We start from the raw sequence: 26,483 nt of genomic DNA on the forward strand, positions 1-26,483 counted from the left end.
GACATCTCAAGAGTGTCACTCCTCGAGCATCACTCAACTCTGCAACCAGAGCAAGACTGACCAAGGAAAGACCTAATACTGACAGAAGCACGGGATAAAGCAGCTCCCGAAGGCTCAGGGCAGAACACCATTTCTAGCTGTGAATGGCTAAAGGAATTGCTCAAACCACAAACCTCTGCCCAGGCTGCTCCTGCAGAAAAGCATGAAGCATCCCCAGCCCAGGGTATTACAGAAAAAGCCCTGAACATCTCAGCTCCCATAGCAAGAATAAGCCCACAGTAAATTTGTTATTATCTGTTAGCAAAGCAGCAGCTTCCCACCAAGGCTGGAATTTCCATCTTGGTTTGGCAGGCACAGGGCTGTGAAATGATTACTGTGTTTACTTTTCCTTTGCTAACTATAAAATCCCATTCCACTGCCCTGCCAAGAATGACTGAAGCTAATAAAATTCAGGCATTTGGAAGAAAGCAATAATAAACCTCCCTTTTGGGGCCTTTATGATGAAATTTCCCCACTCCAATCAGCGATTATGCTGCATTCATGAACACTAGTGATGTCTCCAAGTGCACCCAGATTGACTCAAATCAATATTTAGCTTTCCTCGAGACTGGGAGCCTCTCTCCTTGTGGCTGCTGAAGGCAGAAACACTGAACTAAGCTAGAAGAAGCCTTTAAAAAAGCAGTTTACAAGTATAGGAGGCAGCATATATATACATGTGTGTATGTATAAAAATTTTGGCTTTTCAACTACTTACAAACCTGTGAAAAAAGTATATACACATGAAACATTCAAGAATGCATGAATTTACAAATCCCTCTCCAAATACATTGAAAGCCATGAATATAATGCACACCATATATTTATATTCACAGACCTGCCTATTCTTTAGGAGGTTTTAGTGTATCAAAGACTGTAACGTTCCTGTGTTTACATCTGCCACTCTGCTGCGGAGGCAGAAACACATTAGCTGCTGGGGGCAATCTGCTCTACATCATACCTGAGATGGCTGGCATGAGATAAAATAACAGAGACCTGAAAAACAGCCTGAAATAAAAGCCTGTGCTTGGCTTGGTCACGTAACCACGTGGGATGGCTCGATGTGCACTAGGCAATGGTTCTTTCTTAAGCAGCCACAGGAGTGACAGTATCCAAAGCAGAGATCAGAAGGCAGAAACCATCACTGCTGCTCCCCAGAGAACAGTGCAGAGAGGAGAGAAAACAGCCCTGTCCCTTGTCAGAGCAGCAACCAAAGCAGGTTGCTCAACAGCAAACCCAAGAAGCATTACTGTGCAGGCAGAGGAGGGGATACAGTGCCACAGCATCAGAGAAATCTGCTGTGGGCTCTGCAGCCCCGGGGGAACCCCTCGGGATGCAGCAGAGGACTGGGAAATCCCACACCTGCTGCCCATCTCCTCCTCTGCTGCTTGGCACTGCCAGAGGACAGTGTGCCACCTTCTCCCTGCAGGAAAAGGTATGGGGTGCAGGAGTAAAGGGGCTGCCAGCCCTTGGCTGGGATGAAGGTGAGTAGAACCTGGGTGGAACGTTGGCACATGCAGAAGGTGCTCGGTCAGAGCACTGAGATGAACAAAGAGTAACCAGATTGAGGTCAGGACTGCAAGGTGGTGGTTCAGGTCATTTCATCCCACACTGGCACCTGCAGAAGGTGCTCAGTCAGAGCACGGAGATGAACAAAGAGTAACCAGATTGAGGTCAGGACTGCAAGGTGGTGGTTCAGGTCATTTCATCCCACACTGCTTCTCCCCTACTAATTTCTGCTTTCCATCTACCAAAGCAGGGGTAGGACAGAGCACATTGCTCCCACCCCGAGCCAGCTCTGCCGCTGGGTAAAAGCCCATTTCCAAGGGCAGAGCGAACAGACTCCACTGTGCTCTCGCTCCTTATCCTCCTGGAAAAAGGTGCCAAGAATTAGAATTACATTTTTCGAGAGCAGCAGAACAAGCCAAGGGCCTGTCAGCTTGTCCTAAAACAACCCCTCTCTGCCTGCCGAGTGCACAGCCAGCATTCCTGACACACACCAGCGTCCATCGCCCCCCGGCCCCCCCATGCAGCACACAGCTCTGGAGCCAAAAAACCCTCTGAATGTTCCCTGCCTAAAACACAGCCAAAGAATTTTGCTGTTTAAAAAGCAAGTTTGGGTCCAAAAAGAAAGGAAGTTTTCAGCGAGTGATTTTAACTAGGCCCTTTGGCACTCGACAGCTCCTCTCTTGTTATCGATGCTAAGGGTGTTGTTAAGAGATGAGGCTCCATGAAGCACGAACGTGAAGCCACAGAGCTTTAGCAAGGGCTGTTGCCATGTTCAATATGTTATTACAGCTCCATCACCACAGGCACAAAGAGCAGCAACTCATCTCTGCCAAATCCCTTTCTGAAATCACACCCCACTCCATCCCCTCCAGCAGCAGCAGGCAAACACCATCGATTGCTGGTGCATCTCATCTCCTCCATGGCTTCCACCCTGTGCTGGGAAGGAAGGTATTAGCATGAAATACCCTCCTCCTCAGAACACAGCACCCAGAATCAATCTGATAGGTGTCACAACTCTCTGGCTTTCTTTCTGTGAGTCAGAATGGTGGATGGGCTGCATTCCCTAACCATGGAAAAGTACAGCACCAAAATGTGCTCAGTGCTGTACACTCATGGAGAAGACACCTGAGCTGCTTCCACCAAACCATAGGTCTCTCCAGGAACACCTCTGGAGAGAAGGGGAGTGCAGGGATGCCTAAGGAGGAGAGAGGCTGAGATCACTGAGATGTATGAACTTGTGAATTGATAACAACCTCCTGCTGCTTGGTCACCTGTGCTAAGCAGACAGATCCCACACAACCCATCCTAGATCCAGTGGGAACTGGAGCAATATTTCATGCCTGGCAGTACCCACATCCCTGCCCAGAAGATGAGGGGAAGAAGAAACCCAGACCAGGCTGAGACTGCAGAGAGAGAGAAGAAAATATCCAGGATGTTCCACTTGGTACCAGGACTGAATTATTCCATGGAAATTTATGCCAAGCAGGGGCTTCTTTTTTACCAGAAACGTGCTAAAAACAGGTTGAGCACAGACAGCAGAAGTGGCTGGCACAGTTCTCCTCACCCCCCACCATCAGCAATGTTCCTACCACACCAACCCTACGTCCACAGTCCCATCCAAGGACTGACAAAGTTCAGTAGCAAACCAGCCCTGCTCTCTCCTGTACTTCCAGGGCATAACTGGGCACATTAGAACCATTTCCATCGAAGCTGAGCTACACATAACACGCACAAACACTTCAGAGATGGAGAAGGAAAGTCTCCACGAATCCACACAGCTCACCCAGCTCGCCACACTGCCCTGCTGCAAGCAGAAAGAGCTGGCAATATTTCTTCCAATTACAGGGGTGATGCACACAAAGTCAAGGGACTTTCTTTCCCTCCAGCAGATCAGGTGAGATGTCACACTGCGTGAGCCTTGTAATATTGACTGAGTGGAACAGAAGAGTCCAATTATGCAAATGATGAAGCAGCTCCCCAGAAGCAGTCAGCCTTATCACGCCGCCCCTCGCCACCGCTGCGGCTTGAAAGGCAATTTAAAAGGTTGTTTGGGATGTCGATCACCACAAACGAGCCAAAGAAGTGCAAAACAACCTCTGCTTGAGGCGCTGTCAGTTCTCCTGTTGGTTTTCCAGCTGCACAGAGCCTCGGCCCTGCTGCCTGTGGAACACTGCAGGCTGGAGCAGACAGGGCAGGGGAGGTGGCTCCAGGTGGCTCAGGGTCAAGGGTTTTTACATCCTGCCTCTGGAATGTTTCCGTAGCCCATGAGAGCTTTTCCTGCCATACCCAAGTCTTCCAGACCATAGCTCAGTTTTTCAGCCATAGAAACTTAAGCTGAGACATGGAATAAAACCAGCTGCCTTGCAATCATGGTGCTCCTTCCCTTTACCCTTTGGCCCGGCGCTGGCTGGAGGAGCTGAACATCTCACAAGGTCTACACAACGCCCAGAAGCATTGTTTTTCAAATGAAACCAGCATGAGTCTGTGCATGGGACAGAGCTTCCAGATTTCTCCTCAGGCTATTTGTTCTCTTGGCTTCTTGTCCCACACTGGTGCATGGCACAGGCTGCTGACAACCCCTCGCAGCCACCCTGGCACAGCCACTGCACAGTGGGCAATGCCACGGACTGCCAGGAGAGCCACTCTGCTTGCACACAGCAGGCACGTGCTCCCAAAGGTGTGTGATAAGCAGGTGAGCAGGGGCTGACACATTCACACTCATCCTCCTGCGATTTGGAAATGATCTTCGGAGCAGGGAGGAAAGCAGAGGGTGGGAGAAAACCAGCCAGAAGTGTTTGCACTGTGACAACGTGAACAATGCAAATATTTCAGCTTTAAAATATGTTTGGAATGACAGAGAATGCCAACATCTCCCTCGTCTTCCCAGAAATAGCTTTGAATCATTGCTGCCCTAACATAAATTCCCCACCCCACCGAATCAATTTTGCAAACAGATTTTTATCAGGCACAAGTTGACGGCGTGAGCAAGCACACGGCAGATGGGTGGATGTGGGACACGTCAGAGGAGGATCCTCCTACAGCTGCTGGACTTGACAATCCCACACCACTCACTCCTGATGGGCATCCAACTCCACTGGCTCTGCACCACGGCTGCGAGGAGAGTTAACCAGAACTGCTGTTCTCTGGAGGGAAAGGACAATAAAAGCAGGAAAGATGTACATGTGTTTGTACCCACTAAAACTGTTTCATTTCGTTGTTCAGACCTGAGGCTAGAGCCACTTCCACAGAAGTCTACTCCTTCAAGAAATGGTTGGGAAGCCACTCAGTGTGTGCATGCTTTCCTTCGAGCACTCCACAGTCCTCAGGACAAGAATTGCTCTTCTCATGTTGATGTGTTTGAGGTGTTTCACCTTCCACAGGACTGGTCAAGCCACACACTCGGAGAGGTCTCTGCATCACACTTGGATTTTGGATAACCATGAGGGAGCAACAGGATGTTGGCAGCATTGGTGTGTCCATGGCTGCTACCACGGTTCTGCAGGATCCCTCTGCCTGAGCATCCTGTGGATTCGCTGGCGACCACCCCTTTCCCAACGGATTTGAGCACAGCCACAGCTGGCCAAGGAAGCATCTCTCCCCCATGGCAGAGATGCATGGCCCTGGGAGACAGCCCAGCTGTTGCTGGGTCTCTGCCTGCAGATGTTCACCAAAAACCCAAGAAATGAGCCCAGAGCACGTTTCCTCCAGCGAAAAACAACCTCCCATGGGGAAGGGAGAGCCCAGCATGATCCACGCTACGAACTCAGAGGCTATGGGAGGACACACACCCAGGGACGGCCAACGCTCACAGCGCGTTCCATTCTCCAACTCCTCTGCGCTATTGTTCCACAGCCATAAGGCGCTGGAATTCTAGGCTGGTTTCTACAAGAGGGAGCCCGGGGTGCCGGAACCGAGGTGCCGCCTGCTAATTCCCTGGGCGGCCGCGCTGAGCCCTCCACTCCCACGCATCCTCTCCCAGTTCAAAGCACTGCTGCCTGTCCACCCCCTCCGCTCCCCTCCCCCAGCCCCGGATTACTCAATTAGAGATTATGCTTTTGCCAGTTACCTCCAAGCCAACTGGGGCCTCTGCCAAGGTCAACACAAGTTCCAGCCAGTTTCATTAATAACTGCGAGACCAACCCACTGGAAACTCTGAGAGGTTAATCCCAGCAACAGATCAATGTTCCCGTAACAAAGCCACAGAGCTGAAATGCGACTGGTGATTTACCAGCCAGCCCAGCTATCCCTGCTGGGAGCTGTGGCACTGCTCCTCCAAGCACAACTCCCTGTACCAGGGCAAACCTTGCTGCTGGAGACCCCAGCCTCCCACTCCTCTCCCCCAGCAGGTTCTGCAAGGGATGGAGCAGCACTGCCAAGGCACCAGCCAGCGCAGCCAGGAGGAAGGAGAGCTCCCAAAAGGCCTTTCGGCTGTCCTCAGTGCCCTGCCAGCCTGCGGCCGGGGCAGGAGTTAGCAGGCTAGCCAAGAGCCTTTCCATCCCACAGCTTGTCTTCCAGGAGTTCATTGTAAATTGGGCTCTGGAACGGGCAGCCAGTGTGAAATTTGGCATGTACGCTGCTGGCTTCAATGCATCATTAAAAAGGCATTTCAAATGTGTTAATTCCTCTTTTTCAATTAATTGCTTTTAAATCTAGATTAATATGCATCAAAGCAAAATACCCTTTGCCCTGATTTCTGCTTTGCCATACATATTTCCTGGCCTTGGTGCTGTCTTTTCCTAGACTCCCCCCCCTCCCTTTTCTTATTCCATTTTTTAGTCCATAGCACAACAAAAACACTCATGCAGAAAGGGAAGAAATTAAAACCCTCCAACAATGTAAAGCAGAGTCCAAGTCCTAACAACACATGGCTTCTTAATTGCCTTTTCCATCCATAGTTGTTAATTATTTTACAAAAGAGGGAAGTGGCATTGTCCCTTGTACAGATGGGGAAATCTGAGATACAGAAAGGGGAAGAGACTTACCCGGTGACCAGTGGCCTGCCAGGGCAGATGGCAGCAAGGTTCAGGTTTCCTAAGCCTCCACCCAGCCCAGTACCCGTGGGATTACATGGCTCCCTGGAAGTGAATTCCTGTCGGAGCAATAGGCTACGCGTAAGTGCAGCCAGCCAGCCCTTGCAAGGGGACTAAATGCAGATCACGACTGACTCACATCCTATAGGAAGGAGCAGCAAACCACGTACGTGGTGGAAAAGCAGTCTTAAAAACGAGGAGAAGAACAAGTGGAAGCATAATGGGAATAAGAGGAGATGGAAAAGGGAGAGGCAGGACGAAGCTCCAGCTCTGGAGAGGGGAGAGCAGGCGCTGATCGACCAGACGTGCCACGCTCGCCGTCCCTACGGGGCAGGATCGCAGGCAGCACCAGCTGCGCACGTATGCGCAGGGACAGGGATCGTGCACAGCATCATTGGCCTGCTCTGGGGCTGCCTGCTCTCCTCCTGCCTGCTCTGGGGCTGCCTGCTCTCCTCCTGGCTGGTCTTGGGCTATCCGCTTGCTCTCCTCCTGCCTGCTCTTACGTGATGGAGGTCCGTGACTTTATCGGAAAGAAAGCAGAAGCCACCGAGGGTCCTGGGAACTAGGTCCTGCACCTCTGCCAAGTACACACCTGGCAAAGCCACATCACGACAGCTTTTCCAGCAAATTGCACATCCAGGCTCACAGTGATTGAACAAACAGTCCTGCTTCAGCTGTGTCTGGTTATTGTCAGGCAGCTGAAGGGAGCACCTTCTCAGGGGCAGCATCAGCCCTAGCTGACACATGGGGCATGGGGAGATTTCATTCCTCTGCAAGAGACTGAGCTCACCAGAGCCCTCTTGGCCACATCCAGCACCAGGAGCCCAAGACCACGGCACTGCATCAACATGACAACAATCTCTCTCAGGGAAAAACATGCTGAAGTGGGAGAAAGCAGCCAAGAAAACAACCTTCTGCTCCCTGGCTTAAAAAAACCCACCAATGTGGATATGAGCAATGTGAGGTTCATAAGGAAAGGTAATATCTTTTACTAGACCAAGTGAGATTTAGCTGAAAGCTGCTGCTTTTGAAAGGCACACTGCCCAAAAGCATGTCTGCTTTCTCCAGCTAGAATGTGCTGATCCAAGAGAAGACATTACCTTCTTACACATTAAGCCTTGCTTAGAGTGAGGCTGCAGTGATCCTGAACAGGATAAATGGGCCTAGCTCATACCATATTTGAGAGAGGTAAATAAGGAATACAAGACAGGAAAGATCCACTTCTCTTTGGGGAAAAAACTCTGGAACCTGTTACCAGTATTTGTCCCATCAATTACTCCATCTGTGTTTGGAGCACAGATTATGGCCTTGGAAACATGCAGGAATGGTGTTGACTTCTCTCCCCTGGGCTGAAGGTTGGTAAATCCAGTTGTCAGTGGTTATCAGGGATGTGCTAAACTCACACCCCAACACAGACCCAATTCTGCATCTCAGCTCCACTGCTGCTCTGAAAACAGCGGAGACCAACAGGTATATCCACTGCCCCAGAGCAACATCCATTACAGTTACATCCCCTGGGGCAGCCAGGCTGGTGCCCAGAGCATGTAACCAAACCCCCATCCTTTTGACTGAGGGTTTTGTGGAGCTCTCACTGTGCAAAAATCAGCTCAATCTGCAAGATCACCATGCAAAATAGTCCTAGTGCTGTTACTCCAGTTGAGCTCCTTCCCACTCTGTGACTGTAACAATGAGGAATGGGGTAAGGGGTAAGCGAACAACTCCTAGGATACTCCATCTAAACAATCAGCAGCATGTTTAGCAATCCTGGGTTCACGTGGTGCATCTCACCCAAAGAGCTCACCCAGCTGGCAAAGCTGCCCTAGATAAAGTATCGAGCGACTTTGTCAGGCACTGAGTCAGCAGCACAGACAGAACAGCAAATATCTCTCAGCTCTGGTCACTGGGACACACATCCTGCTGCCCTGTATGTGCCACTGCTCTGGGACACACGTCCTGCCAACACACATCCCACTGCCACCACACATGTGCCACCACTGCAGGACACACTCAGCACAGAGCCTCTCGGGGAGGTCTGGATTATCTGTCCTAGGTGATGAGTTACACCACCAGAGCCCAGGGCTGAGTTCAACAGTTGCTGGCTCACCATGGATGCAAGAAGCACTTCTACCTTTATGTGCAGCCCAGATCTGCAAGTGTCCAGAGCTGTGGCCAAAGGCCAATCTCAGTTCTTGGCATTTACCCTAGACCAGCACACCCAGAACACCTCCTGCACCACACTGAGGCTCAGGGCAATGCACAGATTAGCTACAGGAACTTTTCCATGACCTTAACACCCACCAAGAGTTTATAGACTAGTCTGAGGACAACTGCTCAGGACTAACGCCAAGAGACTGCTATTAACCCAATTTCCCAAGCTGCAAAGGCAGACAGGCCCTACGTCCCAGACTTGCCTTCTGCTCCCAACCACTTGAACAGCACTGAGATCATCCAGTCTTGTTGTGAGCTCCATCAAACCCATTCTGGAAACAGCCCCTGCTAGTTACAAACAACTAACCCCAGCTCCACTCAGGCTCTCACCAGTCAGGGACATCACATTTCCTTCTACCTTCCAGACTCTAAAATTACAAATGGCTCCACTAAAAGCATAATCTTGTCTCACTGAATTCATCTTAGCTTTCTCTCTCTCTCTCTCTCTCTCTCTCTCTCTCTCTCTCTCTCTCTTTCTTTCTCTTTCATTAACAGAAGTTTTAAGCCCCATAAAACGCAAGTAATTCTTGGAAATGTGTCACAGACCAAGAAGCAAATGCAGCCCCTAAGCTCACCAACTAATGCCTCAAGAGCAGCTTTGCCTATTAGAAACAAATAGTTGAGACAATCTGTGGTTTTCTGGTGAGAGGTGGAGCAGAACTGCTGGTGGGAATAATGTGCCGGCAGGAAAGTCATCCTGGTTTCTGCACATCTTCAGAGAGGAATACTTTTTGTTTTGTGGACAACACTGTATTTCCTGCATCAGCCACCCAACTAACATCCCCCCAAGGACACTCTATGCATCAGAGCCACCACAGAACACCCCAGGGCACAGAGAGCAGAGTCCTGGCTGGTCACAGCATCACCTCGTTAAGACACATCTCAGAGGGAGCAGCAGTGATGGAACACCAAAAAGCCAAAACACCTCAGAGGCATCTTTTCCAAGGCAACACATGATCAAGAGCTAAAGGAGAGCCACTTCACATGTCTGGTGCATTTCTTGTGGCTTCTGAGTTTAAACACATCTCTTCAAAAGGAGCTGCTCCATCCCTTCCAGCAGCAGCTCACCATTCCCAATCAGCAGACCTTGCAGCCCTCTCCTCCAGGAGATCCAGCCAGGCCTCCCTTGGCATCTGAACTACTCCAAAGTTAAATATCCTTCTCATTCAAGACAGGTCAGAAGGATCCCAAGCAAGCCCACAGGTACTGTACAGATAAGAGATGTCTGAATATCCCAACATTCCCAAGGAAGAGCTTTCTAGCCTGTGTGTTATTTCAGTCAGCTCCCACAGAGACTCAGCACACCATCCCCATCACCTTGGGTACAGATGTGACTTCCCTTCCATTTCACTGAAGGCTCAGGCAATTCCCAAGCCCAGCCTGCAGCTGCACTAACCCTCAGCACTGGCAGCATGAGCCAGCTGCTCCCAGCACATTTATCCAGCAAGACTTTCCTGCCAACCAGGAGCATGTCCAAACTGGAGGTAAAATCAAATACAATTTACCCCAACAGAGCATGAAAGTAAATCCAAACAGGCACACAAACAAGGGATTTCTCTTTGCAACATTTATTCCATGTGCAGAGGGAACAATTGCAAGTGAACGATTTGCTTTGTTAAATGAGACTGGGATGAGGGAGGCTTTCCTGAAGAAAATTATATTAAAGAACCACCAGCAACCGATTCCAACCCTTCAAACACCAATATTAAATAAAGAGATGTGATAAACGAGAAACGTCAAGTAAAAATCAAATCAGGGCAGAGCATCCAGAAAAGCCAGGCATGACCATCCTTAATTCAGCCTACAGGAGCTTCCAAATTGTTCTGGCGCATCTAATGGCCCAGCAAATACAACCAATGGCAATAACAGTTATGGGGAAAGCTGATATGCTTCTGTTTCCCCAGAGCTGCCACCCCATTTCAGGGAATATTATCCAACACCACCAAGCACTGCTCGATGCATTGAGACTCACCATCTACACAAAACTCAGCAGCAGCTCAGAGCCTCAAAGGCTACACAAGCCAAGGGGATCCCAAAATCCAGACCTCCAACCCAGCTGGCATCAGCCATCAGCCCCTCACCTTTGAGAGATCCTCTGTCCCTCCCTGCTGGCTCTGGCTCAGGAGAGGTGAGTGCCGCATCAGAGGGTCCTGCAGCAGGTCCAGGCGTGGCCTCTTGGTTTCAATGAACTCCAGGTCTGACGGCTTGGTCAGGTCAGAGAGATAGGAATGCGCCTCGGTTCTCAGGTGCAGCTCCTGAGATCTGGGGACAAAGGGAAAAGAAACTTCAGAAGACAAATTACGCTCTCCCCTGCTCTGTGACTGTAAATCACTCAAGTTGGACAAGGCTCAACCTCTGCCTGTTTCCCAGAAGGATGCAGGAGGGGAGGTCAGGTGGCTTGGACTCAACCATCTCAGGTCTCTACAGACCCAGATGCACAGCCCCATAGCTCGGCTGCTGGGCACAGTGTATGTCCTGCAGCAAGATTACCACCATCCTCCGAGCCCAACAAGCCACTCTGCTGTCCCCCTCCTCAGCACCACTGCTGTGTTCCCTGGAAAGCCCTGCTGCCACCTCCTGTCCCACCACATGTTGTGTGGCTGTCCTTACACCAGGGCAAAGTGAACAAGGCTGCAGGTCTGAGCCTTCCCTGTCATGCCACATAGGTTGGGCTGGGCAGAAAAAGCCAAACCTACAAAAATCCTCCTATCTGGTCCATAAACTGCCCACTAAGACCAGGCAGAACTCCCTTCTGCCAGGTTTGGCTTATTTAGTGAAAAGTACCTGCACCACTGTTTATATTTAGCATCTTCTATAGGAATACCAAAGATTATGTGTTGGGGAAAATAAAATGCATACTCCTCTGTGGCTAGACAGTAGGGATTTATTTTTCCAGGATGGGGGAGGAAAGAAACCAACCACATGTAGTTGCATGTCTCTGACACAGACCTGGAAGGCTATAAAAGCACATTATCCAGCGATAGCAACTGTACCAATGAGTCACATCAGACTCAAATATCCTTCACCTGTTAAATATGATGCAGTTGGTAATACCTGGAGAGTGGGCTTGGTTTTGTCTTTTTTTTTCCTAAACAAATGTAAAACTTCTTTTGTAGCTCTGTTTTTCCTAGCAGGATTCTCTTGTGGGAATTGTAAAGGGATCCTACAAAAACACATTAAACATTTTACTATGCCCCAGGACCAGCTTTGCTGCAGCAGCTCCAAGGGTGTGTTTTTAACACTTCAGGCAGAAGTGTCTCTTAAAAAAATAAAAATAAAACAAAGCACAGGAGAGTTGAAGCCTGAGGAAAAAAAACATGGCTTTTTTTTTTTTTTCTTTACCCCTTAAATGAATTGTTCAAGTTCTCCTGAGCTGGTGGTGAAGTCCTCCCCAGCTCCTAAACACCAACAAACTAAACAGCCTCTGGAGCTGCTCAAAAGGCAGTGAGAGGATGGGTTTTGTCAAAAACAAGCATAAAAGGTACAGGGTCTTGTGCACCATTTGGCCACCACCCACAAACTGCAACTGCTGACATTAATTTCTACTTAGAGCTAATTAAGTATCTCAGAGATGATGGCAGCAGGGAAGGACCCAGAGCCCCCTGAAGCCAGCGGCTATAACAGCTCTGGATCTCATCCAGGGAGAGCAGGAACCCTGGAGAAATCCACCTTCTCAGGGGCACCACCCCGAGCACAGCCCTCTGCCCTCCCCTGCAGCAGTGTGGCCAACTCAGCTCCAGGGAATCAAGATAAAGTTGGGGGTTTATTTTTTAATTTAAACATCAAGAGCAGGCACAAAGCGTGTGCAGCCAAGCTCTGCTGCTGTGGGCTTGGCGCTGGGATCGGGTGGTAGCTTTGCTGCTGACACACAGAAACAGAATCTGGCTCATCCTCTTCCTCCTCCCCAGTAAAAAGGGGCCAGGAGAGCAGGGAGGCTCCAGCACTGCCCTTGGTGCTCCAAAGACAGTGCTCGAGACAGCACATGCACAGCAAACTTTGCAGAGCTGAACAGCCCTGAAATCTGGCACCGAAGCACAGCTCGCTTCACCTGCAAACACTTTCACGCTGAATGATCCTCAGCTTTTCTCAGCAAGCCCAGAAATCTCTCCTGGCACCTCTCGGGTTTCCTGCTGGCTGGTCCCAACTCCTCGTGCAATCCCTGCCCACAGCTGCACTCCTGAAATCAGGCTCTGCTGTAAAACCCACCAACAATAAGCAACTGTTGAGCTGGGCAGGTGCTAAAATATTCCAACACCCAAGGCACTGCCGTACCGAGGCAATTAAAAATTAGATGTATTTATTTTCACTCCTTTCCCTATTTTTTTTTTAAAGCCAAATTACCAAGAAGCTGCTAATTGACATGGGATGGCTCTGGGACCTCTGCAGTTGTCAGGAACCTGACACAACTGCTACGCTCAGAAAAAAAACATGGATTTTGAAGATAAGAGCACCACTCAGCTTTACAAAGGCAGTTACTCACAGCGAGGCAGGGGCCACACCAGGGAAAGCAGCTGCAATGTTATAGGGTGCTATTTTATTTCCATTTCCACATCCATTGGAACTGCTATTAACTTTATCCACTGGAATTTCCAGCCGCTCCCGAGATTGCTTTGCCTGACACAACCCGCTCAGCCTGTCCTGGCTGCAAACACAAATGCTCTTGCTTGAAACCTTCACACCTTTCACTCCTCACATCCACACCTGCAGCGAGCTCTCTACAACAGACTTTTATACAGCAATGACGTTGCTGTCAGTGCAAAAACAACCCTGCCTGAAAACCCCTCCCGTTACACCGAGTTTGGGGGTTGCTGCATTTTCCAAATAGTTCCCACCTGGCTGGTTTATTCCAGACATTCCTATTTTGCTGAAGGGAAAAAAAAAAACATGTGAGCATAATTAAATCAAGTAAAGCAAATGCCAGTGTTAATTATGAAGTGGGGCAGGTTAGTCTTCACCTGAGTCCTTTGCCACAAACACTGAACTCCTTTCAGAGAAGCAGAGCAGCGTGAGATCTGCTGACACACCAGGCCCAGGGTTTGCCCAACTTCCAGCCATCCACACACAGCTCTGCTCAGGGCAGGTCTGAGTCCACATAATTAAATCAAGTAAAGCAAATGCCAGTGTTAATTATGAAGTGGGGCAGGTTAGTCTTCACCTGAGTCCTTTGCCACAAACACTGAACTCCTTTCAGAGAAGCAGAGCAGCGTGAGATCTGCTGACACACCAGGCCCAGGGTTTGCCCAACTTCCAGCCATCCACACACAGCTCTGCTCAGGGCAGGTCTGAGTCCAGAAGACCAAGATAACCCAAGATTAGACCTTTGGTTTATTACTAATCCGACAAACGAATCGCACCCTCCCAGCTGCAGAGCCGCGTTACTCATTCACCGGGGCAATTCCTCAGAACTCACACAGGGTGTAAGGAACCTAAGAGCAGATAAAAACCTACAGCAATGTGAGGCACCTGCAGCTCACTCCAGCATGTGTGGGTCACTGGGACTCAGGAAAACATCTTTTGCTACGTGATACCTACACCAGAACCAGCTGAGCTTGAGATGGGCTAAAAACAGGGGTTGGCTGCTAGCTGGGTATCAAGGAATTATAGAATCCTTAAGGTTGGAAAAAGACCTCTAAAATCGCTGAGTCCAACCATTAAGCTGAGAGCATCTCTCTTGGGAGAAAGGATCAAATTATATATCCTGAGGTGCCCTTGAGGCTTGTAACAACAGCCTTGACGAGATCTGTGAATCTTACCTTTACTTTCCTGAAGCCAAATCACTAGCAAATGGGCAAGTCCAAACTTTTGGGGAGGTCAAAGACAACTCCCACACCCCACTAACCCACCTCAGGAGCACACTGCCTGTCTCTTTAGAGCACCACAACTCTCCCCTGCTCTTTGAACCTTCCCATCTCTGCATCAGCTGAGCAATAGAAAGTGGCTGCAGGAAGAACGACAGTTACTCTGCAACATCCAGCAAACCCAGCTTGACTTCCCACAGCTATGCTTCCTGCATCAAGGGCTCAAAACATCATCAGCAACTCTGAGCTGGCTCTCACCAACTTCCCAGCAAGGGCACACTTTAAGAATTGCTCCCATCCACAAATACTGTTCCTTACACCACAGGGCCAAACAACATAACCAGGCTGGAAAACTCACTCTCACTGTCTCTTGGAACCAGAACCAAGACAAATGATGGCCTTGATGAAGCTGTTTATTTCCTCCAGCTGAGATGGTTTGGTGGGAAATTGTCTCCAAAAATAAGTTTTAAAGAAAAGTCTCCAACCCCCACAGGTACAGACAGACAATAAAAGCTTTTGAGAGAGAGTAATATAGAAAACCACTGGTGCTGAAGTGAATTATTTATAGCCAGCTAAGATTTGTCAGAGGTTTCAACAAGCCCTTTACAGCTAATGAGAGCCAGAGTGAGAGACTGGGCAAATTGGGACCTGTTAAAGAGAGAAACTCCAGGGTTTGTAGGGACAAACCTGCTACCAGACACCTAGAAAAACACTCATGGGGCCAGCTGATATATTTCCTCTGTCATATAGGTGGAGAGGGAGAAAAACCATCATGACTTGACAACAACTGAGGCCATGGGAAGAGCTGCATGTCTGGGCAGAGAAGATGGAGCTCCCACGCCCTCAGCACCGTCTGCCAGCAGCAGGACTGAGTCTTCCCAAGCCAAAGGTGTGGGACAGCCTCGAGCAGGATGCTTAGCTCACCATGTGCCCCAGCTCAGGGACTTCCAGGTCCTCGGGAAGTCTGACCAGACGGTTCCATGTGCCTCCTCAGGATGCTCTGGCTGTGTGTTCCCACACAAGGGCAGGTAGCTGTGCCTCAGCCACCTCCCAGCCAACTGCAATTTAGCCCCTGGGCTCCTCGGCCAACAGGATTAATCCCCCTGAACAGACACAGTGATCCAGCCTGCTCTTATGCCATACTGCACATGGCTATCTCAGAGGGCTGCAGAAACACAGCAGCTGCCCAACATATTCTAAATGTCATCCTGCAGATCCACACTGGGCAAGCTCTGCAAACTCCTCATGCCTGGTAAGCAGAACAGCTCTGCAAGAGGAGTGTGGTCCCCTGAACTGGGAAAATAATCTCCTATGAAAATAGTCACTCATTCTGGATAGGTGGAATATACTGTGTTAACATACACACTACTTACTTACAGCTACATTTCCTGCCAGAAATTCCCATTATCCACCCCAGCATTCCTGTGTTAATATGGAACCTTGCTCTAAAATCCCAACACCTATGAAAAGGCAGAAACACCCAGTTCCTTGATTTTTCAGACCCTTCACCCCACTGGCACCTGCCATTTAACACTCAACCCAGTTTTTCTCACTTCTTTTGAGGACCAAAATATATATAGAAGAGGAAAAAAAGCCCTAATCCTTGTCACCTTGCCAGGACATTCCGCTGCAAGTATTCATGGTACGACTTGTACCAACAGCAGATCCTGAAATACTTCTCTTCACTCCTGCAGTCCAGTTGGCACAGCCAACCGAACAAGCTAAGGGGAAGTCTGTGGATCCTTCCAAGAAAAAGCCTGCTACCAAAAAATCCATCACGGAAAGCAGCACATCCCTGTAAAGACAGAGAGCCAACTTTCCCTATAGCAAGAGATTCAGAGTGGTTCAAGTTTTCCTTCCCTCTTCCAAGCCAGAATTGCTGCACAGGGAGTTCAAGTCTTTGCCCAACCACCAAGGGCCGATGACGACTCTCAAGGCTGACGCACGTGGAGAAGGGCAGTCTGCAATTCCCCAGTGAGCTTCTTGCTCAGGAAGCTTCAAGATGTGGGACCATCTCAGCACCCCATGCTTTTCAGCAAGTTACCACTTAACAGCTTTTTGCCAACAACACTTGATTCATCCTTAACACGCTGTGCCCATGGTGAAATGTTGCATTGCTTTGTTCCCTTTCCAGTGGATCACAACTAACCACCATCCCGGTTGCAGCCAGAAGAGACCAAAAACCTGCAAACCCAAATGATTTTCGTGGGATTTAAAACATCCATGGGGTCAAGCCTCAAATACCACATGCAAAAACAGCTGCAGAGGCTTTAGAGATCTGCTCAAGATGAAGGCGAAGCCAAACTGGGGGACAATCCCCAACACCAACACAGAATGAAGTGAATCCCTGTGGTTTCCAGGTGAACAGCAGCCACTCTCCAGGCTCAGAGGAACTGTGATGGAGTGGCCCAAGGGCTGAACCACTCTCCAGCTGCAGGCACTGCTCTGGGTCAGCGTGAGGCACAGCAATGGCAGGAATGTCCATCTGGGAACACACACAGGGCTCGATCTCCAGCGCTGTCAGTCTGCCACATCCCACTCGCACCAGACTTGCAAGCTGATTTCCTTAAGGAGGGGAGTGATCCTGGAAGAGCATCAGCCACCACAACCAGCAGCAGACAGGCTGCTTCATCTGAACCCCTGAAGCAACTGGAGATTAGAAAGGTTCCTCTCTGCCAACACTTGCTTCCAGAGGAGGATTGTCTTGCGCCCACCACCACTGCATGCCAGGTGGGCTATCAGAGGTAACCATGATGAGGGTCTTCCTTTCACACACAGCACACCCCTGTTCTTCCTTCTACTTACCCGCTGTGCTGTGTTCTGGACATTGTTTGCCTTGGTCTCTCCCTCCTCCCAGCCCCTCACACCGAGAGCCAGCTGCCTCTGCTCAAAACCATCAATCCCAGCCCAGGAACAAAGCCAAAGCTCTTAGAGACGCGCCCGGGGAGAGCCTGCCAAGGGAACTCAGCTGCAGAGATGGCTGCCTTCACCACCCTCCCTCATCCAGGATTTGCTCTGGCAGAGCCACAGCTATTTTTTGAGGTGGGCACCTTTGACCAACCCAACCTGCTCCAGGAGGCAACAGGGTCTTGGCCCTTGAGTACCTGAGGAACCATCATCATGCAAAGGGCTCCACTTACAACACAGCAGGCACTGTTACAGTAGGTCTTCACACCACAAAGGTGAAATAGCAAAGCCCCCAGAGGATAGATTTTTAAGTGTAGTACTTAAAGATGCAGAGAAACAGCAGTTGGCTCCGTAAAACAGACTAACACCTCCCCAACCCCAAGAGAACCCGATTTAAATTACTTCAATAAATAATTACATTGGATTGAGAATTCCTCTAAAATTTCTTCACAGACCCCCTTCTGCATCCCCAGATGCCCCAAAATTTTGTTTTAACGAGTCTGTGTCCCAGCATTCTGGCACAAGATGCCAGCTGAACTGAAGTGGTATTGTTAGCTTTATTACCTAGTATAGTTTTAGCAGAAGTACAGGATTTTTTGTATGTTATGGGGAAAAGGAATGAAATCTAAGTTGAGTCCATTAAAATAAAGTTTCTTTTTATAGCATGCCAAAACATCACCATTCAGGGTGAAAGTGAGGTAACATGATAAGCATGTGGATATATATCTAGTCCTGACAGCCTTGATTAACATTTACCCACATTCATGTGATTGTCATCACTAAAATAAGTTTGGAGACTTTGAAACATTTGTAGGCCAAAGGAAGATGCCTGGGTGACCACACCAAACCAGGCATGTGGTACAGCAGACACCAAGGCTTGCAGTTGGTTTGCCTAGTTATGTAGAATAACCAAGATACACTTTTTAAAATAGCATATTCAGACCTTGAAGCCTTCATTTTACTGGAGAGCAGAACTGCTTCTCCATTTTGCAAACCCCCAATAGTGGGAAAAAAAAAAAAAAAAGAAAAAGGAAAAAAAAAAACCCAGGCAGGAGCATGTTGCTGGGTCCTCTTTACCCAACTTCCCCAAATTTAGCTGAATCTGACCCAGTTCCAACTTAACCACGTTACCCTGTGCTAAGAAATCAAAGCACTGAGAAATCAAAGCAAGCCAAGGCAGCACAACATGCTGCAATAAATTACTGGTTATCAGAAGCGACCTGACCCTCTGGAACATGCAGGTGCCACGAGCACAATCCAGGAGGGCACATCCAAGAGGACAAATGCAAAACCAGCTTTGGAGGATGCTTTTTGCCTCTAACTTCTCAAGGGTTTGTTTCTGCTGAGCACCAAGCTGAATCCACCAGAAAAAGAGCCTCCTGTATATATGTATTATGCATCCAGCACCCTGAGGTCTTCCTCCTCTGCCACAACAATGATGATTTCAGAAAAACAGATTCATCTCTGACTCTGCACTAGTTTTGTTCTCGGCTTGACTAAGGAATAAGCATAAAAAAAAAATGTTTTGCATAAATCTACTGTAGCAAGGCTTTTCTTTCACTCCCAGGCCAGTTTTATCCAAAACCACTAAGCATCAAATGCAGAAGAGAAACTGAGAGAGAGAGCAGTGTTTTGAGTCAAAACAGAGAGTGAGAGTAATGCCCTTCAGAACAGATCAGCTCTGGTGGTTAAAGCACCTCCAGCATTCCCAGCCACACAGCACTCGCCTGAGTGGCACCAAAACCACTGCAACCTCCCACGGGTGGTAAGGGCAGGAAACAGGGACACTGGGAGAGGCGTGAGGGGAGCAGACAGGAAAAAAAGCAGCTCAGAGAAAGTTGTCAGGAGAAAGAGAAACAAAAACAATGAAAGCAGGGAGAAAGAGCAGCAGCAGAGGAAGCGGAGATGGGGGTGGAAATGAGCTCTTCTCACCCCTCCCTGCAGCCCCGGGAGCCACAGACCAAACCCAACCACACAGCTTCATTTCCTACACTAGAGGAGCCAACACAACCAGTCACTGCGACTGTAGCTTCACAGAAGGGAGGGGGATGGGGTTTTTTGTTGTTTTGAAGACTTCTTTTAAAATGCATGACAGCCCAAGAGAAGAAACCAGAAGGCAAAGGCGCAAGGAAGCTAAACTGGAGCAGAGCCTGAGCACAGTCAGTATCCATACACAGCATAGAATCACCCAGGTTGGAAGAGACCTCCAAGATCATTGAGTCTTGATTACCTACTGTGGTTACTAGACCATGACACTAAGTGCCACATCCAGTCTCATCTTGAAATTCTCCATCACCTCCCTGGACAGCCCATTCCAATGCCTGATCACTCTCTCCGTAAAAAATCTCTTCTAACCTAAAGCTCCCCTGGCAGAGCTTGAGTCTGCCCAGTCCCTCACACCCTCCCACTCCCAGCACACCATCCTGGCTGCTGCAGGATGCCCAAGGCTCAGGGGAAGGTGCCAGTACCTTTCATTGCCCGGCTGGAACTCGGAGAGCAGGGACGGTCTCCTCCGCTGCGGCTGCATGATAGAGCCCGGCGGGAGGTGGGAAGTGAAATCCCTGGAATGATGCTGGTACTCCAACAGCGCGACGTCCTGCAGGAACAAACACAGAAGAGCTCGTTAGGCTGGTGGGAACTTTCAAGCAAGCAGAGAGCCCTGACAACTCAAAAAACTCCATGTAGATATTTCTCCTTTGAAGCACTGGGTGCTGGACCACAAAGCTCAATACTCTTCCCTCCCCAAAAGGTTCCCAGGAACTCCCAGACCTGAACTGAGTTGGGATGGTAGCTCAGCCCCCCAACCAGCCTTTTCCCAGGGCTGCTGGCAGGCTGACTCCTGGGATGGGACCCCAGTCCCAGCCACTGAGCACCCACACAGGGATTTTTGGCATCCAGACAGTCCTGATGACAACTGCAAATCCGAGAGGAAGAACAGGTAAGAACAAAATTAAAAGTCACAGGATTCTTTCAGCTTCAGTAATCCATGCAGCAGCATGGAGAAAGAAAAAAGGAGGGGGGTGAAGACAGAAGAGAAATCACAAATGTTATCTCGAGTGTTTCCCTTTAAACACAGCTCCCCTGGGCTGAGCTCAAGGGGTTTGAAAGGACAGTTTGCTACTTATTATGTGTATGTCCCTTTTGTTCCTTGACCCTTGGAGAGTACAGTACAGTATGTTCCTGATTTTAATTAAATAAGAAGCCCTCCTTCTCTGTGCCACAGACTGATTCCAGCAATGGTATTTCAGTAGCTACATTCAACTGCAATTTTTTATTTGCAGATAGATACTTGACCAGAAGACTAATCATCTAATTAACTAAGGCCTTCAGCAACAGCATAGAAAGCCCTGTCACAGAATATCCCTGGTAACACTGACACACATTTACGTTAGAAGACCAATTCCACCTGGGAATCTATTTTTGAACACTTCTCAACTGGAACATGAAAGCTTCAACTCCCTCAAAAAGAAAAAGAGAAATTTCAGGGTCTAAAAAGAATAGAATTAAATCAATAAACAAGGCACCATGTGCGTGCAGCTGATGTGAGCAGGGACTCTCAGCCCCAACAGCTGCAACAGGAATTATTTGATCAGATGTAGTGAAGATCAACATGCTCCAGCACTAGGGAAGCTGGGGAATTGCCCCAGCAAGGTGCATGGCAGGCAAAGAAAGGATTTTGGAGATTAAAAAGCAACAGCCTGTGCCTGGAGACTCTCCCAAGCTGGAAGTGAACAAAGCAGACCAAAGCTGGATGCCAGGATCTCCTCCAGCCAGTTGTGGAGCAGAAGGGAATATCAAGGCCCACCATCTTTGACCACCAGAGGGTAAAGCAAGATGTTTGCATAGGAGCTTTTCTGGAAAGTCAGGAAGAAAACCAGAAAGTGTAAGCACTTAGCCTGGGGGAGCCAAGAAAAGCAGATCTCTTACCCCACGTCCAGGCTCTCTCATACAAAAGCTGAATAGGCCAAATACCACGGGGAAGAAGAAGGGCAATGGTGTCCAATGGCCACCACTTCTCCATGTGCCTACAAAGGTGTGCTAGTTTTTGGAATCCAGGCAATAACGTGGTACTGCTCCTTTTCTGTTCTGACCCGTCTTGGGAAATGCCAGGAACCCGGGGCCTCTGCCAGCCCCGACTCCTGGATAGCCTCTCCAGCCTGGCCACGTCAGACCTCAGCCTCTGGGACAAGGGGTGTCTGCAGACAGGTTCTTGTGACATAAGGAGGGCATGACAGGGACAGTGTCTACTCATCCTCACAAGGATGTTCCACTTCAGCTGTAAATTCAGGCATTAAGGGAGGATGATACCCCATGATGGTGCTTTTCCTTCAGCTCCCGAGTCCATCCATGCAGGACACCATAGTGGGCTGCAGGACAGAACACACTGTGGGTCCAACCACAGATGGAACAAACTCAAGAGATGTGGAGGAAAGGAGCCCATTAGCTCTTACAGCTGCAGCCAAAGCAGAATCGCTGCCTACAACCAACTTCCCCATGTTCACACTTGTCCTGGCTTTAAATTAGAAATAAATAAATAAGAGCGATGCAGCTCCTGACATCCACCTACAAAACAAACACATTGTGTCTGGGAAGACACACCAATAGGCCCAAAACGAGGACCGTCACCTTCTGTGGGCGTATAAACAAGAATTACCTGTCTGGGAGGCTCGAAGGCTGTGCCCTTGAGAAAAAAAAAGGTTCCTGCATGTCCCGAGAACCATCTGTTTTTCCTTTTCCCCCTGCCCACACTCAGCTGAGCTTTGCCTTCTCCTCCTCTAACCCTGTCAGAAAATGGCTGGTGGAGCTCAGAGCCTGCTGGCATGGCCTGAAGTGATGGGAAGCTCGTCATGCCAGGCTGATAGCTCCGGGCTGGGATGGCAGACCTGCCTCTCTGCCTTCCCCACCGAGGGCAAGGCTGTCAAGCACCAGCTCCTGCTTTTCCAGACATCGCCCAACTCACTCTGACCTGCTCCACGTTGCTCACATCCGCACTGGGTTTTACCAGAAGAAAACATAACCTAAAAAATTAGTGAGGAGGATTAAAACTGACAAATTTCTGTGCCCTGTGATGAACTGTCAGAGGCACCGCGGGAGCCCTGGCAGGACGTAGGTGGACTAATTGCTCAGAAAGTTACTGCAGTAAATTGTACTGTGAGCTGTGTGTTTTTCAAACACAAATGCCAGAAAGGTTTACGAGCTGCCTTCAAACTGCCAGGTGGACTTGGCAGTGCTAGGCTAACGGTTGGACTTGATGATTCTATAGGTATTTTCCAACCTAAACAATCCTATGATTCAGAAGAGGCTTCGGTTTTGTTTACCAAGAGTTTTAAAGGTGCCTGCTGGGAGATACGTTGCTGCCAGCACTGCTGCACCTTCCACACACCAGCATAGACAAGGGACCAGCACCCAGAGGGTGCCACCTGAATTCACCACCACCAAAGCACACAAATGGGTTAGGGTCCATCCTGACCTAAAACCTTCTAGCATAGCCTTGGCACCTGCTCAAGGGCAGCTGTCAGACACCTGAAATAAAACAACTAGAGAACGCTGTGGTCCCAAACTACATGTTGTTTCTTTCCCTCTCCACTGTTCCACCGTTTTGCTGGGTTTTGCTCAATTCTATTTTCTGCTTATCCTTTCCGTCTCTCTGCATCTCTTCCTGCCCTCTGCAAACCCTCCCCCCATCCCCTAAATCTGTTGATCTGTCAGAGCATCTTCTCCAGGGCCCTCAAATCTTCCACTGCCTCCAGTCAGGACTTTCTTCCTTTTATGCCAACCTTCCTGTTGTTCCTTGTGGTTCAGGCGCTCCCACATGGATATACTTTGTGGAAGCACTGCAGAATTTCATAAATTCATGTCATGTCATGACACGGAAGTTAAGGAAGCAGAAAAACCATGGGTAGTCAAGAGCCCTGGCACACCAACAGATTTGGGGGAGGAGGTCAGCACGAGCAGAATCACCAAAGACAGACAGGCACTGAGAATGCCACAGTGCCATAAATCACACTGGCAGAGCAAGGCAGCACTAGGCCAATATTTGGATAAATGAGGTGCTAAAACCCCAAAAGTGGCCTCATTGAAATTCACTTCTTCATGCAGCAGACTGAAGAGGCACCTGGGCCCAGCCTGAAGGGCTGAAAGTGTCCTTTGCTCCTCACCAGAAGAGCTGAACACATCCAAGCTGTCCCTGCCTGGGGAGCTGGGAAGGGGAGCCAGAGAAAGCACCCCCAGTCTCAAGGTCTCTCTGTGTTATTAATTGATTTGCAAGTGCTGAGAGCACCATTTCCATCCCCTTCCTGGTAAATCCTCTGACCCTAAATAACCTGAGTCTACCAGGGTCATTTAGATTTGCTAATCAAACTGTCTAGAGCCAGGAGACTGAATGCACTAATAGAGAAAAGTTCTTGGCAACACAAACAGCCCTGCAGAGGGAAAGAAAGAAAGGAGGGTTTTTTTAAAGCTTTCAGCCTGCTGCTTTACCTACCATAAAGTCTCCAGCAAAATCTTCTGTGCTGTCCTCAACCTCAGGATAACCCACACACTAAGCCAACAAGTGCAGGCAGCCACGCAGCCGTTCTGCCTCTCTTGCTTTCTCTTTTGGACACGTGCACTTGCTGGTGTGCTTCATTTCTCCTTCCCCTGCCTGCAGCTGCCTGAGTCCTGCTGCCTGATCTCCAGTGAGGAGGAAGCAAGCGAGGTCTGAGAGCAATGCTGGAAGCATCCCCAGGCACTGACCTGCAGCACACAGCACCAAATAATGCTATGCCACGGCCAACAGCAGCTCTGATCCTGCTCTCCCAGCTCCAGAACTGAGCACATCCATATGGACAATGTATCTACCGACTGCTCCATCCAGATGGCCTTCCCATGACTCCAAGAATTAGCCCCTGAGGAGAAGACCCCAGAGACATGAGGCCTGCAGAAAGGAAAACTGGAGCTGGTCTTGCAACAGAAAGGCAAACGGCTCCTCCTCTCTTCCTCCCACCAGCAGAAAAACAAGTACAAACGCCGAGTGCTTCTGGCTTCCTTGGAAAACAGCTCTGGAGCAAACCCATGGAGACCTAGAGCACAGCCAGACAAGGACCTGCAGCACAGCTCAAGAGCACAAAGCAATCCATCCTCTTCGCTTACCACGTCTTCAACCGAAAAAGCAACCAGGAGCTCCCTGATGAGTTTCAGTACAAGGCAGCTTTGCTTAAAAACCACTGGCTCTTGTTGTGCCGTGACGCCGAGGAGGAGCAGCCCGGGGTCAGCCACCACATCCGCCAGCTGAGCCAGCTCCCGGCGCAGGGCGGCACTGCCACCGCCGCTGCCTCGAATCACGGCGCTGGTGCAGGCAGTGCCTTGCCTGCAGAGCTCCTGGGCACAGCAGAGCTCACCCAGCCACGAGCCACTGCCCCACACTGTCCTCATCACCTTCTGGAGGCAGGTAAACAGCCCAGGGCACTGCACACACTCCTCGAGGGGCAAATCCCAGCTCCTCGCCACCCCCGCCAAGGATCAGGGCTGCTCGTTACGAGCTCACTCAGTGCTGCATTGTGAATAATTTTTATTTCTTAATGATGTGCTACTTCTGTTGAAACACTCCCAAGCACTTAGCCCCAACGAGGCCAATTAATAATGGCGCGGTCCAAGCAGTGAGCAAAAAACAACACCAAAACATCTCTATTTGTTTCACTTCTCATGAAGTGTCCCTTATCTAATCTCCGTGGAGGATGTCTGGCCCGTTCTGCTGCTGGTGAGCAGCTCGTGTGCCACTGAACTCCTGCTAACCACAGGGGAAGAGTAATGGGTGAGGGCAGTGGGGCTGGTGCCCACCCAGACCGTAGCACTGGTGGCACACAGAGCCACAACTGGGCACTTTACAGCTGCTGCTCTGGCACGTGCCACGTGGCCTAAAGCAGCCCACCATGGTGTCCAAGACATGACCACACACCCTTGGACTGCAAAGCCATCCCATCCCCTTGGGAAACATCCAGCAGGCTGAGCTTCTTGCACCTCCAGGAGCACACAGCCAGCACAGAGTGGTGTATCCCAACTTGGAACCTGTCAGGGCCCTGGACCATCCAGCAATCAACTTGTGTAATAAGCTGCTGCTCAAGTCCCTTGGTGCAGCCCTGGCTGCAGCTTGGCTAGCAAACGATGCCACCCATGAGCCAAGCAGACCAGCTCTCCAGCCCAAGGTGGGATGGCCAAAGCAGCATGATCACCACCCTTGTGGCTTTGCCAGCGACAGGGGATGCCCATACCCCTGCTCTGCATACCTTCAACTTTGGAAAAAGAAATTGCTTTAAAATCTCTTTCTGCCAGCAGTGAGTGTGACCTATTTTAGCAGTAAAAGGAAAAGCTCTCTGGTGCCTGGATACCCCTTGGCACTGGCAGCACAGCAGTTGCTCATCAGACCAAGAAATGCACTTTTTAGCCTGTGCCTGGAGAAAATCATTTTCCCCAAAGCCGATTCCCAAAGGTAAGAGGAAGGGGAAAGGTTTGGGAGGAACCAGAGTGATAGCAGAACTGTCACTGCATGAGGTCCAGACAGAGCTAGGGCTGCTCAGGGCCAAGCATGGCAAACAGCCCATCGTCCTCAGCCTCCCGGCACAGAGGAGCCTTCCTCTGCTGCTGAAAACCTCCACTGAAGTGCAAAGGAGGTGATTATTGATCCAAACAGGTTGTCCACAAGCACAATGCTGTCTGCCCAACTTCCTCCCCAAAACCCTGGGAGGAACTCACTGGGGATTTAAGGAAAAAGCACAACATAAACCAAACAATAACTCCTCCACAATCAGCTCCACTGTTGAAGATAAGGTCAGTAATAAAAACCTGGCTGAATACACGCATTTTTATCTTGCCTACAGGGATGCAACATGTGCTGAAAAGACAAATGCCCTTATTGTTCCAACACAGTCTCATTGCCATCCATCTCTCAGAAGCTGCTGACTTGGCCTTTTGTTCCAGGAGGTGACCACACTGCGCGTGGCCCCTTCTTGGAAGGCAT

General features: G+C 49.5%; 1 protein-coding gene across 1 annotated transcript in view; it reads right to left on the reverse strand.

The window, feature by feature from the left end:
- LOC103803163 (nuclear receptor corepressor 2-like) overlaps positions 1 to 26,483 on the reverse strand; it is a gene marked incomplete at its 3' end in the record, with an annotated part of 89,011 nt that overhangs the window by 56,490 nt on the left and 6,038 nt on the right. Inside the window, exons 2-3 of the mRNA XM_009075701.1 lie at positions 19,957 to 20,084; positions 10,865 to 11,045 (exon numbers count right to left, since the gene is read on the reverse strand). Of these exons, the coding sequence (XP_009073949.1) occupies positions 10,865 to 11,045; positions 19,957 to 20,084 (309 nt within the window). The remainder of the gene's footprint in view (positions 1 to 10,864; positions 11,046 to 19,956; positions 20,085 to 26,483) is intronic.

Source organism: Acanthisitta chloris, unplaced genomic scaffold (genome assembly GCF_000695815.1).
Source record: "Acanthisitta chloris isolate BGI_N310 unplaced genomic scaffold, ASM69581v1 scaffold8425, whole genome shotgun sequence".
Classification (NCBI taxonomy): domain Eukaryota; kingdom Metazoa; phylum Chordata; class Aves; order Passeriformes; family Acanthisittidae; genus Acanthisitta; species Acanthisitta chloris.